This window comes from Oncorhynchus masou, chromosome 22 (genome assembly GCF_036934945.1).
Source record: "Oncorhynchus masou masou isolate Uvic2021 chromosome 22, UVic_Omas_1.1, whole genome shotgun sequence".
Lineage (NCBI taxonomy): Eukaryota > Metazoa > Chordata > Actinopteri > Salmoniformes > Salmonidae > Oncorhynchus > Oncorhynchus masou.
In genome coordinates this window covers 1,852,732-1,868,016 of record NC_088233.1, presented here as the reverse complement: position 1 = coordinate 1,868,016, position 15,285 = coordinate 1,852,732, and the positions used below count along the sequence as shown (strand labels likewise).

General features: G+C 44.6%; 1 protein-coding gene across 1 annotated transcript in view; it reads left to right on the top strand.

The window, feature by feature from the left end:
* The window catches only part of LOC135509758 (anoctamin-3-like), a 97,672-nt gene that overhangs the window by 20,484 nt on the left and 61,903 nt on the right, over nucleotides 1–15,285 (top strand). The window contains 2 exon segments of the mRNA XM_064930660.1: nucleotides 4,048–4,202; nucleotides 5,114–5,348. Coding sequence (XP_064786732.1) covers nucleotides 4,048–4,202; nucleotides 5,114–5,348 — 390 coding nt within the window.

The following is a 15,285-nucleotide window of genomic DNA, read 5'->3' as shown; positions in this document are numbered from 1 at the left end:
AGTGAGTTAGTAGAGCTAACATGATGCAGCCCAGACTCCCAGTACAGGCTAGCAGTGAGTTAGTAGAGCAGGCATGATGCAGCCCAGACTCCCAGTACAGGCTTAGCAGTGAGTTAGCAGTGAGAGCTAACATGATGCAGCCCAGACTCCCAGTACAGGCTAGCAGTGAGTTAGTGGAGCTAACATGATGCAGCCCAGACTCCCAGTACAGGCTAGCAGTGAGTTAGTGGAGATGCAGCCCAGACTAACATGATGCAGTCCAGACTCCCAGTACAGGCTAGCAGTGAGTTAGTAGAGCTAACATGATGCAGTCCAGACTCCCAGTACAGGCTAGCAGTGAGTTAGTAGAGCTAACATGATGCAGCCCAGACTCCCAGTACAGGCTAGCAGTGAGTTAGTAGAGCTAACATGATGCAGCCCAGACTCCCAGTACAGGCTAGCAGTGAGTTAGTAGAGCTAACATGATGCAGCCCAGACTCCCAGGCTAGCAGGCACGTTGCGCTCGCTATAAAGGGGAATATTGGCTCCACTGATTGACAGACTTGATCTGCAAGACCGAAAGTAACAAACTCTAGTACCCAGTGGTGGAAAAAGTACCCAATTGTCATACTTGAATGAAACTAAAGTGAGTCACCCAGTAAAATACTACTTGAGTAAAAGTCTAAAGTATTTGGTTTGAAATATACTTAAGTACCAAAAGTAAATGTAATTGCTAAAATATACTTAAAGTATCAAAAGTAAAAGTATAAATAATTTCAAATTCCTGATATTAAGCAAACCAGATGGCACCATTTTCTTGTTTTTTAAATTTACAGAGAGCCTGGGGCACACTCCAACACTCAGACATAATTAATTTGTGTTTAGTGAGCTGCCAGATTAGAGGTAGTAGGGATGACCAGGGATTTTCTCTTGATAATTTAACTTTCAAAATGAAATGAGTACTTTTGGGTGTCAGGGAAAATGCATGGAGTAAAAAGTAAATCATTTTCTTTAGGAATGTAGTGCAGTAAAACAGTTGACAGTGCATGTCAGAGCAAAAACCAAGCCATGAGGTCGAAGGAATTGCCCGTAGAGCTCCGAGACATGATTGTGTTGAGGCACAGATCTGGGGATGGTTACCAAGAAATTCCTGCAGCATTGAAGGTTCCCAAGAACACAGTGGCTTCCATCATTCTTAAATGGAAGAAGTTTGGAACCACCAAGACTTTACCTAGAGCTGGCAGGCTGGACTCGTAACCGAAAGGTTGCAAGTTCAAATCCCTGAGCTGACAAGGTACAAATCTGTCGTTCTGCCCCTGAACAGGCAGTTAACCCACTGTTCCTAGGCCGTCATTGAAAATAAGAATTTGTTCTTAACTGACTTGCCTAGTTAAATAAAGTTCTTTAAAAAAAGGGCTTTGGTCAGGGAGGTGACCAAGAACCCGAGGGTCACTCTAGAGTTCCTCTGTGGAGAACCTTCCAGAAGGACAACCATCTCTGCAGCACTCCACAAATCAGACCTTTATGGTAGAGTGGCCAGACGGAAGCCACTCCTCAGTAAAAGGCACATGACAGCCCACTTGGAGTTTGCCAAAAGGCACCTCAAGACTCTTAGGCCATGAGAAACAAGATTCTCTGTTCTGATGAAACCAAGATTATAAGTCACGTCTGGAGGAAACCTGGCAACGTCTTTACGGTGAAGCATGGTGGTGGCAGCATCATGCTGAAGGGATGTTTTTCAGCAGCAGGGACTGGGAGACTTGTCAGGATCGAGGCAAAGATGAACGGAGAACAGTACAGAAAGATCCTTGATGAAAACCAGCTCCAGAGCGCTCAGGACCTCAGACTGGGGTGAAGGTTCACCTTCCAACAGGACAACGACCCTAAGCACACATCAAAGACAACACAGGAGTGGCTTCAGGACAAGTGTCTGAATGTCCTTGAGTGGCCCAGCCAGAGCCCGGACTTGAACCCAACTGAACATCTCTGGAGAGACCTGAAAATACCTGTGCAGCAATGCTCCCTATCCAACCTGACAGAGCTTGAGAGGATCTGCAGAGAAGAATGGGAGAAACTCCCCAAATACAGGTGTGACAAGCTTTTAGCGTCATACCCAAGAAGACTCCAGGCTGTAATCTCAGTACTTTGCTTCAACAAAATACTGGATAAAGGGTCTGAATACTTATGTAAATGTCATATTTCAGTTCTTATTTTTCATTTTTTTATTAGCAAACATTTCTAAAAAACTGTTTTGCTTTGTCATTATGGGATATTGTAGGTAGATTTGATGAGGGGGGGTGGACTATTGAATCAATTTTAGAATAAGGCTGTAACGTAACAAAATGTGGATAACGTCAAGGGGTCTGAATACTTTCTGAAGGCTGTTTGTGTTACACACAGTACCAGTCAAAAGTTTGGACACACCTACTCATTCCAGGGTTGCTCTTTATTTTTACTATTTTGTACATTGTAGAATAATAGTGAAGACATCAGAACTTTGCTTATTAACAGATCAAGATATATTTTATATTTGTAAATTCTTTAAATAGCCACCTTTTGTCTCGATGATAGCTTTGCACACTCTTGGCATTCTCTCAACCAGCTTCATGAGGTAGTCACCTGGAATGCATTTCAATTAACAAGTGTGCCTTGTTAAAAGTTAATTTGTGGAATTCCTTTCCTTCTTACTGCGTTTGAGCCAATCAGTTGTGTTGTGACAAGTTAGGGAGGTATACAGAAGATACCAGATAGGGCTAAAAGGCCAAGTCCATATTATGACAAGAACCGCTCAAATAAGCAAAGAGAAACGACAGTCCATCATTACTTTAAGACATAAGGTCAATTATAAACCATCAACTTACAGTCATGTGTGCATCCATTTTACGTACAGGTTGTCCTGGGAATCGAATCCACGGTCCTGACATTGCTAGCGCCATGCTCCAATGCGGATCCCTAATTAACACAAGTACAGTTTGCTCTGTGGTCCGATGCGGGGGGGTGTTTGGTGCAGCGAGGAGCTCTGTTTCCAAGAGGGCCTCTAACCTTGGAGAGCTGGGACTAAGAGTCCACAGACATCTTCTAAGACATGAAGGTTTCTAAGATTCAAAAAAAAATATTTTTTTTAGCCTGGCTGTGATGTCACGTGTCCAACCCTCCCTAACCAATCATGTTGTCCTCAAGTTGACCCGCTAGAGGGACACCGATCCTTAAGACGTTTTTAACCCTCTTCCCTTGACGTCATATCGTCCTCTGTTCCACTGGAGACTGGAGGAGTTTAAAACTGGGATCGAATAGTTTACTGATGCTGGTTTCTTCACAAACACACACCAGTTTAATTAGCAAAAACACATTTACGATTCACATTGGACAATTAAGTTAATCTCTTTTCCCATCTGCATCCTCCCCCTCTCTCTCCTCCTCTCCACCCCCCTCTCTCTCCTCCTCTCTCCACCCCCCTCTCTCTCCTCCTCCTCTACATCTCCTCTCCCCCCTCTCTCTCCTCCCCCCCTCTCTCCTCCTCTCTCCCCCCTCTCTCTCCTCCTCTCTCCACCCCCTCTCTCTCCTCCTCCTCTACATCTCCTCCCCCCCTCTCCCCACCCCCTCTCTATCCTCCTCTCCCCACCCCTTTCTCTCCTCCTCCTCTACATCTCCTCTCCCCCCTCTTCTCCTCCTCTACATCTCCTATCCCCCCTCTCTCCTCCTCTCCCTCCCCCCTCTCCCCTCCTCTCCCTCCCCCTCTCTATCCTCCTCTCCTCCCCCCCTCTCTCTCCTCCTCTCCTCCCCCCCTCCCCTCTCCACCCCCCTCTCTCTCCTCCTCCTCTACATCTCCCCCCTCTCTCTCCTCTTCTCCCCACCCCCCTCTCTCCTCCTCTCCCCACCCCCCCCTCTCTTTCCTCCTCTCCCCATCCCACCTCTCTCTCATCCTCTCCCCACCCCCTCTCTCTCCTCCTCCTCTACATCTCCCCTCCTCTACATCTCCTCCTTCCCCCCCTCTCCCCCCTCCTCTACATCTCCCTCCTCCCCCCTCTCTCTCCTCCTCTCCCCAACCCCCCCATCTCCCTCCTCCAGGCATGCACACAAGCATCAGTGAGATCTTGAAGGAGAAGCCGCTGAATCCTTCCCGTCGCAGTCTGCCCTGCCTGGCTCAGAACCAGATACACCCACAGAGCCTCAGCCACGTTCTGTCCCTGCCCGGCACCCCCGACGACAAGCCGCAGACACCGGTAGGGTTGGGAGTCGGCAGGGTATTTTATCACATTACTTAAAGTCACTAGGTCAAAAAAAAAAAAAAACTTCTCTGGAACCCTCAGTTTCACCATTTTGTTGTAGCCTTGAACTAGTTTCCTGGATGAATCTTTAGATTAGTGGACAAGTTTGAATCAGGTGTGCTTGCTCTGGAATAGATAACAAACTGTAACGACTGGGGGTTTGAGATCCAATGACTTATATCACGATTCAATACATATTGTGATTCTATGTTACAGTGCATTTCGGACAGTATTCAGACCCCTTCGCCCTTCTCTACATTTTGTCACGTTCCTTAAAATGGATTCAATTCATGCATTTCCTCATAAATCTACACTAACAAAGAGAAGACAGGTTTATAAAAAAATATAACAATTATTTACATAAGTATATTCAGACCCTTTGCTGTGAGACTAGAAATTGAGCTCTGGTGCATCCTGTTTCCATTGAGTTGAGATGTTTCTACAACTTCATAGGAGTCCACCTGTGGTAAATTACGCAAATGTGATATTTTTTATAAATTTGCAAACGTGTCTAAAAACCTGTTTTTGCTTCGTCGTTATGGGTTATTGTGGGTAGATTGATCAGGGGGGAAAACGATTTAATCAATTTTACAATAAGGCTGTAACGTAACAAAATGTGGAAAAACTCAAGGGGTCTGAATACTTTCTGAATGCTCCGTATGTATCATGATTCTATATGGATTGCGGTTCGATATTCCAAACCTATTGCTCACTATATGCCTACCACAGTGAGATGAGAGAGAGCCATGAGAAGCTACAGGACAATAAATAGACGAGTTTTGGAGCCGGTAAAGGCGACTAGCTGGAGCTATTTTGGAGCAGGTACAGCCGACTAGCTGGATCTATTTTCCCTCTTCAATCTGCAGCCGGATCTCCAGGACCAGACACGTGCCCAGCTCCAGACCCAGCAGGTGGACCCCTGGTTACAGCACCAGGCCCGGGGAAAGGACCACCGTCAGCTCCAAGCCCAGACCCAGCAGGTGGACCCCTGGTTACAGCACCAGGCCCGGGGAAAGGACCACCGTCAGCTCCAAGCCCAGACCCAGCCTCTGACTCACAGTCACAGCACCTCCTGCACCCTCATCCCCTCAAAGATCAAAGGTCAGTCAGTCGGTGTGTCTGTCCGTTCTCCCCACAGCCTGTCGGAGTTTTTAGACGTATTCTACAGCAACTTTAACAGTGAGGTTAATACATACAGTTTTAGTGTGATTCCTGGAGGGAGTAAACCCACATCCTCACATACTGTAGGTCTAACAAGGTCATGATGGGTTGATGCAGGGTGAGACCAGTTATCACTCTCGGCGACAGCATCATGACATATAATATATATTCAAAAGTATGTGGACAACCCATAAAATTAGTGGATTCGTGCTATTTCAGCCACACCCGTTGCTGACAAGTGTATAAAATCGAGCACACACCCATGCAATCTCCATAGACACACATTGGCAGTAGAATGGCCCTTACTGAAGAGCTCAGTGACTTTCAACGTGGCACCGTCATAGGATGCCACCATTCCAACAAGTCAGTCAAATTTCTGCCCTGCTAGAGCTGCCCCCGGTCAACTGTAAGTGCTGTTATTGTGAAGTGGAAACACATTCTCTGGCAGACATGGCTGTCAATGTTAAGGGTCTGGTGTTATTTTAACCAACAGCCACACTGTCCTACATTTGAATTGTGCATTCTGGCAGTCCGATGGACAAATCTGGGTTTGGCGAATGCCAGGAGAACTCTACCTGCCCAAATTCATAGTGCCAACTGTACATTTTGGTGGAGGAGGAATAATGGTCTGGGGCTGTTTGTCATGGTTCGGGCCCCTTAGTTCCAGTGAAGGGAAATCTTAACGCAACAGCATACAATGACATTCTAGACGATTCTCTGCTTCCAACTTTGGGGCAAATTTGGGGACGGCCCTTTCCTGTTTCAGCATGACAATGCCCCCGTGCACTAAGCGAGGTCCATACAGAAATTGTTTGTCAAGATTGGCGTGGAAGAACTTCACTGGCCTGCACAGAGCCCTGACCTCAACCCCATCAAACACCTTTGGGATGAATTGGAACACCAAATTAATGCCCATGATTTTAGAATGACATGTTCCACGTTTAGTTGTCCACATACTTTTGGTCATGTAGTATCGATTGATGGTCCACTTTCTACACTGTAATTGCTACTCACAATCATGGGCTGTTTACTGTTTATCATTGTCTGTTTACTGTTTATCATGGTCTGTTTGCTGTTTATCGTGGTCTGTTTACTGTTTATCATGGGCTGTTTACTGTTTATCATGGACTGTTTACTGTTTATCATGGTCTGTTTACTGTTTATCATGGACTGTTTACTGTTTATCATGGACTGTTTACTGTTTATCATGGTCTGTTTACTGTTTATCATGGACTGTTTACTGTTTATCATGGACTGTTTACTGTTTATCATTGTCTGTTTACTGTTTATCATGGTCCGTGTACTGTTTATCATGGACTGTTTACTGTTTATCATGGACTGTTTACTGTTTATCATGGACTGTTTACTGTTTATCATGGACTGTGTACTGTTTATCATGGACTGTTTACTGTTTATCGTGGACTGTTTACTGTTTATCATATCAGTACTTAATCCACTGAATAGACTGGTACTTAATCCACCATCATGTGAGATTTGTTTATGATGATGCTGACATGTGATAATGATTTTATTCATTGTTTGCTCTGGCAGACTGTAAAATACATTATATGTTGTGCTGGTATTTAAACAAAAAAAACAGACCGATTTTTTTTCAGTGGTTCCAATGGTTCCGTAACCATATGCCCGTTTAAACCTAACCCTTACCTCAAGCCCCGTAAACCTAACCCTTACCTCAAGCCCCGTAAACCTAACACTTACCTCAAGCCCCGTAAACCTAACCTTTACCTCAAGCCCCGTAAACCTAGCCCTTACCTCAAGCCCCGTAAACCTAATCCTCTCTCAAGCCCCGTAAACATAACCCTTACCTCAAGCCCCGTAAACCTAACCCTTACCTCAAGCCCCGTAAAACTAACCCTTACCTCAAGCCCCGTAAACCTAACCCTAACCTCAAGCCCCGTAAACCTAACCCTAACCTCAAGCCCCGTAAACCTAACCCTTACCTCAAGCCCCGTAAACCTAACCCTTACCTCAAGCCCCGTAAACCTAACCCTAACCTCAAGCCCCGTAAACCTAACCCTTACCTCAAGCCCCGTAAAACTAACCCTTACCTAACCCTTACCTCAAGCCCCGTAAACCTAACCCTTATTTCAAGCCCCGTAAACCTAACCCTAACCCCGTTAACCCTTACCTCTAGCCCCGTCAAGCCCCCTTACCTCAAGTAAAAACCCTACCTCAAGCCCTAAACCTAACCCTCAAGCCCCGTAACCTAACCTAACCCTTACCTCAAGCCCCGTAAACCTAACCCTTACCTCAAGCCCCGTAAACCTAACCCTTACCTCAAGCCCTGTAAACCTAACCCTTACCTCAAGCCCCGTAAACCTAACCCTTACCTCAAGCCCCGTAAACCTAACCCTCACCTCAAGCCCCGTAAAACTAACCCTTACCACAACCTTTGACTATACCCGGTTGAGTATCCACTACCTAATTGAATTTGTTTCCATAGTGACAGTGACATTGCTTACACATGGTATTGATTTGGGAGGATTGTGATACATCTTCAGGTGGTGTTGTGCGAAGCGGTGGCTGTTAAATGTTAGCGTCACTGTGAGGGGGAAAACTATGCAGTGTTGTGGTGAGCAACACGCCGCGTTAAGCCACAGTGGATAAGATAGATGTCACCGCTGTGAGGGAGAAGAAAAAATCATTCTCCTCTAATAAGGAAATCTGTAGCGGTGGGAGAATTCACTCAAACACCATTCACATTCAAATGAGCAGTTTAGCATGACTCAGAAGTCCCTGGATGCATCCCCAAATTCACCTGCGTAGTGCACTACCTTTGACCACTATAGGGAATAGATTGCCATTTGGGACGGGAGACTGTCTATTCTGAGCACGATCCAGCAGGGAAAATACACTCTGGTGCCAGATCAGGTTTTTTTTTCTGTTGCTGTCAGGTCTGTGCAAAATATGAATCGTGTTGCACGACACCATTTTTTTTACGTTGTCATAACATAAGTCATGTAAGACGATGATTAGTGCTCTGTACAGTCTGTTCCATAATGACTGGATCACAGAAATAGTAATACTAGAATGGGTATCCACCATTCAAGTCCATGTAATTCTATCTCTATGAGCTAGATCCTGTGTAATGTATGTTTTAACCCTGGTCTTAGTTCGCGATGGGTCGTTTTAACACCTTTCAGGAATGTGGGGTGGAAGGTAGCCTAGTGGTTAGAGTGGAGGGGCGGCAGGTAGCCTAGTGGTTAGAGTGGAGGGGTGGCAGGTAGCCTAGTGGTTAGAGTGGAGGGATGGCAGTGGTTAGAGTGGAGGGGCCCTAGTGGTTAGAGTGGAGGGGTGGCAGGGGTGGTTAGAGTGGAGGGGCGGCAGGTAGCCTAGTGGTTAGAGTGGAGGGGCGGCAGGTAGTGGTTAGATTGGAGGGGCCTAGTGGTTAGAGTGGAGGGGTGGAAGGGCCTAGCGGCAGGTAGACTAGTGGTTAGAGTAGATGGGGCGGCAGGTAGACCTAGTGCAGGTAGCCTAGCCTAGTGGTTAGAGTGGAGGGGTAGTGGTTAGAGTGGAGGGAGGGGCGGCAGGTAGCCTAGTGGTTAGAGTGGAGGGGGCGGCAGGTAACCTAGTGGTTAGAGTGGAGGGGTGGAGGGCCTAGTGGTTAGAGTGGAGGGGCGGCAGGTAGCCTAGTGGTTAGAGTGGAGGGGTGTGGTTAGTGTGGAGGGGCAGGTAGCCTAGTGGTTAGATGGAGGGGCGGCAGGTTGTGGTTAGGGGATGGCAGGTAGCCTAGTGGTTAGAGTGGAGGGGTGGAAGGTGGTTAGATTGGAGGGGTGGAAGGTAGCCTAGTGGTTAGAGTGGAGGGGGCCTAGTAGTGTTAGAGTGGAGGGGCGGCAGGTAGCCTAGTGGTTAGAGTGGAGGGGCGGCAGGTAGCCTAGTGGTTAGAGTGGAGGGGTGGAAGGTAACCTAGTGGTTAGAGTGTAGGGGTGGAAGGTAGCCTAGTGGTTAGAGTGGAGGGGAGGCAGATAACCTCGTGGTGAGATTTGAGGGGCGGCAGGTAGCCAAGTGGTTAGAGTGGAGGGGTGGAAGGTAACCTAGTGGTTAGAGCGTTGGGACCAGTAACCGAAATGGGTACAAGATCGAATCCCAGAGCTGACCAGGTAAAAATCTGACGTTCTGCCTCCCGAACAAGGCAGTTAACCCACTGTTCCAAGGCCGTCATTGAAAATAAGAATTTGTTCGTATTAACTGACTTGTCTTGTTACATAAAGGTAAAATAAAAATGTGTTGACTATCTTTGACAGACGAATGGGAACACTGATATCAATGAATAACTACAGACATCAATGATTCCAAAACCCCAAAGGGTTTTGAAGAAACAGTGCCACTGGCCGCCCCACCACCGTTGTTGCTGTTCTTTGTGGCCGAGCTGAGGAGCATTGTGCAGCCTGGTAAAACAACAATGTGTAGCACATGTTACGCTTGATGTCAGAGGGGGAAAACAGTGTTGGGTTTCTGTAGTAACTTCTTTACTGTTGTAGTATTGCAAACAGACATGGCTGATTCATCATGAAGGATTCCAGCGTTAAGTAGGATCTGTACTGGTGTAGCATTAAGTAGGACCTGTAATGGTGTAGCGTCAAGTAGGGCCTGTAATGGTGTAACATTAAGTAGGAACTGTAATGGTGTAGCGTTAGGTAGGATCTGTAATTGTGTAGCGTTAGGTAGGATCTGTAATGGTGTAGCGTTAAGTAGGATCTGTAATGGTGTAGTGTTAAGTAGGATCTGTAATGGTGTAGTGTTAAGTAGGACCTGTAATGGTGTAGCGTTAAGTAGGCCCTGTAATGGTGTAGCGTTAAGTAGGATCTGTAATGGTGTAGTGTTAAGTAGGACCTGTAATGGTGTAGCGTTAAGTAGGCCCTGTAATGGTGTAGCGTTAAGTAGGATCTGTAATGGTGTAGCTTTAAGTAGGACCTGTAATGGTGTAGCTTTAAGTAGGATGTGTAATGGTGTAGCGTTAAGTAGGACCTGTAATGGTGTAAAGTAGGACCTGTAATGGTGTAGCGTTAAGTAGGACCTGTAATGGTGTAGCCCCCTGTAATGGTGTAGCTTTAAGTAAGACCTGTAATGGTGTAGCTTTAAGTAGGATGTGTAATGGTGTAGCGTTAAGTAGGACCTGTAATGGTGTAGTGTTAAGTAGGATGTGTAATGGTGTAGCGTTAAGTAGGACCTGTAATGGTGTAGCGTTAAGTAGGACCTGTAATGGTGTAGCGTTAAGTAGGACCTGTAATGGTGTAGCGTTAAGTAGGACCTGTAATGGTGTAGCGTTAAGTAGGCCCTGTAATGGTGTAGCGTTAAGTAGGACCTGTAATGGTGTAGCGTTAAGTAGGTTCTGTACTGGTGTAGCGTTAAGTAGGACCTGTAATGGTGTAGCGTTAAGTAGGACCTGTAATGGTGTAGCTTTAAGTAGAAACTAATTTGACCTATATAATAAGCGGTGTCAGAGGAAAGCCCTATGGCTGCCAGTCATAAGAAGTGCATATGCGAACAAACCTAGGCTCCTGTAGATAGCTGGCTATATGGTGATGTTCAAGCTGAGGTTAATCAATAAATGCAAAAGCAGATATTTTGATTAGCTAGGTCGCTAATGTTTTCCAAGCTTGTACAAAGTCCAGCAGCTAGCCTCTAGCTAAGTAGCCAACACTAGTCAGCTGAAATCTAGCTAGCTAACAAACAGGCAAATAAAGGTAGCTAGCCAATTGAATGTGCTTTTATTTTGATTAGCTAGTTAGCAAGCTAGCTAATGTAACACTATAACAGTAAGATGAGTGCTAACTTTTTCTAGGTAGCTAACCAACAAACAAGGAAAGCTAGCTAGATAGCTATATCAGGTTTTGCTATGTCAGGTTTTTTATATAGGGATGTCAACGTGTAAACTGCTGTAAACCTTGTAATCGGGGGCACAAATATGCACAAATAAGATGGGGAAAGTCCTTAACTAGCTAGGTAAAGTTAGCCAACGTAAGACTGTAACGTTAGCTAAGGCCAGTTCATACACCACAATATATCATACTTTTTTGCACAAAACATAGCTAGTTAACATTAGTTATGTTAAGTTTAAAACCACCAAACTTTGGAAAACTGCCAATCTGCTCATGTTAATTTGCATTACACAGACCAAGCTATGGTAAGATGATTTCAGGCAGGAAAAACACTGCAGTTAGCTACACTACATTTCTTCAACTAAGAAAAACCACAACACAAACCATAGCCAAGAAAACAAATTAGTTTTTTTATTTAACCTTTAGTTAACGAGACATAAATATAAATAAGCATCAACCAGTGGGTTTTGCAACAGGTATACAGAGATGACCAGTTTACAGAGGAGTAGAGAGTGCAGTGATGTGTCCTATAAGGAGCCTTGGTGGCAAATCTGATGGCCAAATGGTAAAGAACATCTAGCTGCTCGAGAGCACCCTTACCTGCCGATCAATAAATGATGTCTCTGTAATCTAGCATGGGTAGGATGGCCATCTCAATCAGAGATAGTTTGGCAGCTGGGGTGAAAGAGGATTTCATTACAGTAGAGGAAACCAAGTCTAGATTTAACTTTAGCCTGCAGCTTTGATATGTGCTGAGAAAAGGACAGTGCACCGTCTAGCCATACTCCCAAGTACTTGTATGAGGTAACTACCTCAAGCTCTAAACCCTCAGAGGTAGTAATAACACCTGTGGAAAGAGGGTCATTCTTCTTACCAAACCACATGACCTTTGTTTTGGAGGTGTTCAGAACAAGGTTAAGGGTAGAGAAAGATTATTGGACACTAAGAAAGCTTTGTTGTCGAGCATTTAACCTAAAATCCAGGGGGGATGAGAGACCTCCTACTGCCTGAGCTATGTTGTTGTTGTAAATTGAGAAGAGCATGGGGCCTAGGTTGAGCCTTGGGGTACTCCCTAAGCTAGTTATGAACTGGACGGATATACAGTGCATTTGGAAAGCATTCAGACCCCTAGGCATTTTACACATTTTGTTACGTTACAGCCTAAAATGGATTTTGAAACAAATCTCTCAATCTACACAAAATACCCCTGTCGTGTCTTTGGCTATGCCGGATTAAGTGATATGACATGCTGTTCTATAAAATCCTTTCTCTGTAATTAATATTACCTGATTGAGCTAATCATGTAATTGTAATTAACTAGAAAGTCGGTGCAACACAAAATAATATTTATAGAGCTGTTATCTTCCGAATAAACTCTTAAAGATCTCGTAATATTTTACATCAATAGCAGTCAATTATTAATCGTCACCTTATTTCAGTCTCATCTGAAAGTTGTAAATTCTTCTTCACGAACCCTGGCTAACAAGTTGAATCAGCAATACAAAATTGGGTTTAATTTTGTATTTACTAAATACCTAACTAATCACACAGAATGAACCATACATTGATTACAAATTATGTCCTAGCGGACGGAACAGATGTGACCGCTGGTTTACCCGAAGAAAAGGGGGCTGGGTTTGAGTGAAAGAGTGGAAAGACTGAAGAACAAAGGGAGAAGTGATGTCTCTATCGGGCCGTAGGCAGCTACTCTATCGTTAATACAGAATCTTATGCATTCTAAATTACCGCCCATTTTGAAAAGGAAAATGCAATAAATATTTACTCTGAGCTGCGCTTCGGTAGGTTAGTCGTAGATGCTGGTCGTGTTGACCAACAGAGATCTTCCCTCGGAAGAATGTATCTGGTAAATTGGATACTTGTAGTAATGTCGTTGTGTGGTAGACGGGATACTCTGTCTGTTCTTTCCTAGCCCACGTTTGCAGCTGCTGTTGCTAACTCAACGGCTAGGAGGTATCACTTCTGTAGAGAATAAGAGTTCAAAGTTCATACCATTCATAACCAAAGCTCACGCTGAGGTTGGCTTCGTTCTGTAGTTATTATCTGAACCCTTCTGACATCGGATTGTCATCCTAATGTATCCGGAACAGAAAGTTATATTGTCGTCAAGGCTTTATATAGGAAGGGAGAGGAGGACGTGTTTCATAGTTTATAACCAATGTCTCTAACCAATGTCTCTTCACGTGGGCGGGCCACTGAGTTGGGCCTAATTCACTCATGAAAACCCAATTCTCACATTTTAGAAGCCAAAATGACATTTCATCCCCTCCCAAATAATTTCATATTCAAACATTTAAATTGCACAATGTTAATCTGATAACTATAATGTGTAGACTTTCCACTGTACCGTTTATGTCATCCTATCATTGATGAGAATCTCTCAGATGACAACCAAACTGACATCACATTCATTAAGTACCAACGCATATGTTCAACTGGTTGGATTACCAAAATAGGGTTCATTTCCCCCCCACCTTCTGATGTTCCCAGAATCTCTGTTTAACAAAGGCTATTCAAGAGTCCCTCTGTAGAGTCAAGAGAGAGGGAAGGGAGAAAGGTATTTATGGGGGGGGGTCATAAACCTTACCCACAGGCCAACATCATGACAGTTCTTCTTGCAAACCAACATAAAAACGACCGTGGGTTTCCTGGTTGTGGCCCATCGTTGTGGTCCCCCTCTGGTGGTCGACCCGGTTAGGGTGTCTGCCTTACCCACAGGCCAACGTCATGACACCCCATAATGACAAATTGAAAACAAGTTTTTAAAAATGTTTGTATTCAAAATAAAATAAAAAACAGATACCTTAAGTATTCAGAGCCTGAGAATTGAGCTCAGGTGCATACCCTGTTTCCATTGATCATCCTTCAGATGTTTCTACAATTTGATTGGAGTACACCTGTGGTAAATTAAATTGATTGGACATGTTTTGGAAAGGCACACACCTGTCTATATAAGATCCCACAGTTGACAGTGCATGTCAGAGCAAAAACCAAGCCACCATGAGGTCGAAGAAATTGTCCATAGAGCTCCAAGACAGGATTGTGTCGTGGCACCAATCTGGGGAAGGGTACCAAAAAATGTCTGCAGCATTGAAGGTTCTCAAGAACACAGTGGCCTCCATCATTCTTAAATGGAAGACGTTTGGCACATGACAGAGTTTTCCAAAAGGCACCTAAAGGACTCAGACCATGAGAAACAAGATTCTCTGCTCTGATGAAACCAAGATTGAACTCTTTGGCCTGAATTCCAATCGTCATTTCTGGAGGAAACCTGGCACCATCCCTAGAGTGAAGCATGGTGGTGGCAGCATCATGTTGTGGGGGTGTCTTTCAGTGGCAGGGGCTGGGAGACTTGTCAGGAATGAGGGAAAGATGAATGGAGCAAAATACATTGAGATCCTTGATGAAAACTTGCTCCAGAGCACTCGGGACCTCAGATTGGGGCCAAGGTAAAAGGTCTGAATACTTATGTAAATGTAATATTTCATTTATTTTTATAAATGTCTGAACCTGTTTTTGCTCTGTTATTATGGGGCGAATCTGCTGTGTAAATTGATGAGGGGGGGAAAACAATTTAATATATTTTTGAATAAGGCTGTTTGTAGCGTAACAAAATGAGGAAAAAGTCTGAATACTTTCAGAATGCACAGTATCCATATATTCAGAAAACCAGCTGGCAAAACTGGTTGGAAGAACATCGTTATTACAAAAACTGTCTCAAATGTTATGATATTGTTATGCCATTATTTCAACTAGTTTCCCCCTGTTTTGCCTGCTGGGCAAAGTTTCAGAATGTAGTGCTTTGAAGAAAGTATAGGAAGGAACAGCATTGTTCAAGTGATGCTTAGCAGCATGACATACCATACCATACCATGACATCATAACATCCAAACATTAAGAATACAAATACTGTCTTGGCCTTTTACTGGCCTGTCTGTCTGTCTGTCTGTCTGTCTGTCTGTCTGTCTGTCTGTCTGTCTGTCTGTCTGTCTGTCTGTCCTTTTACTGATCATCCT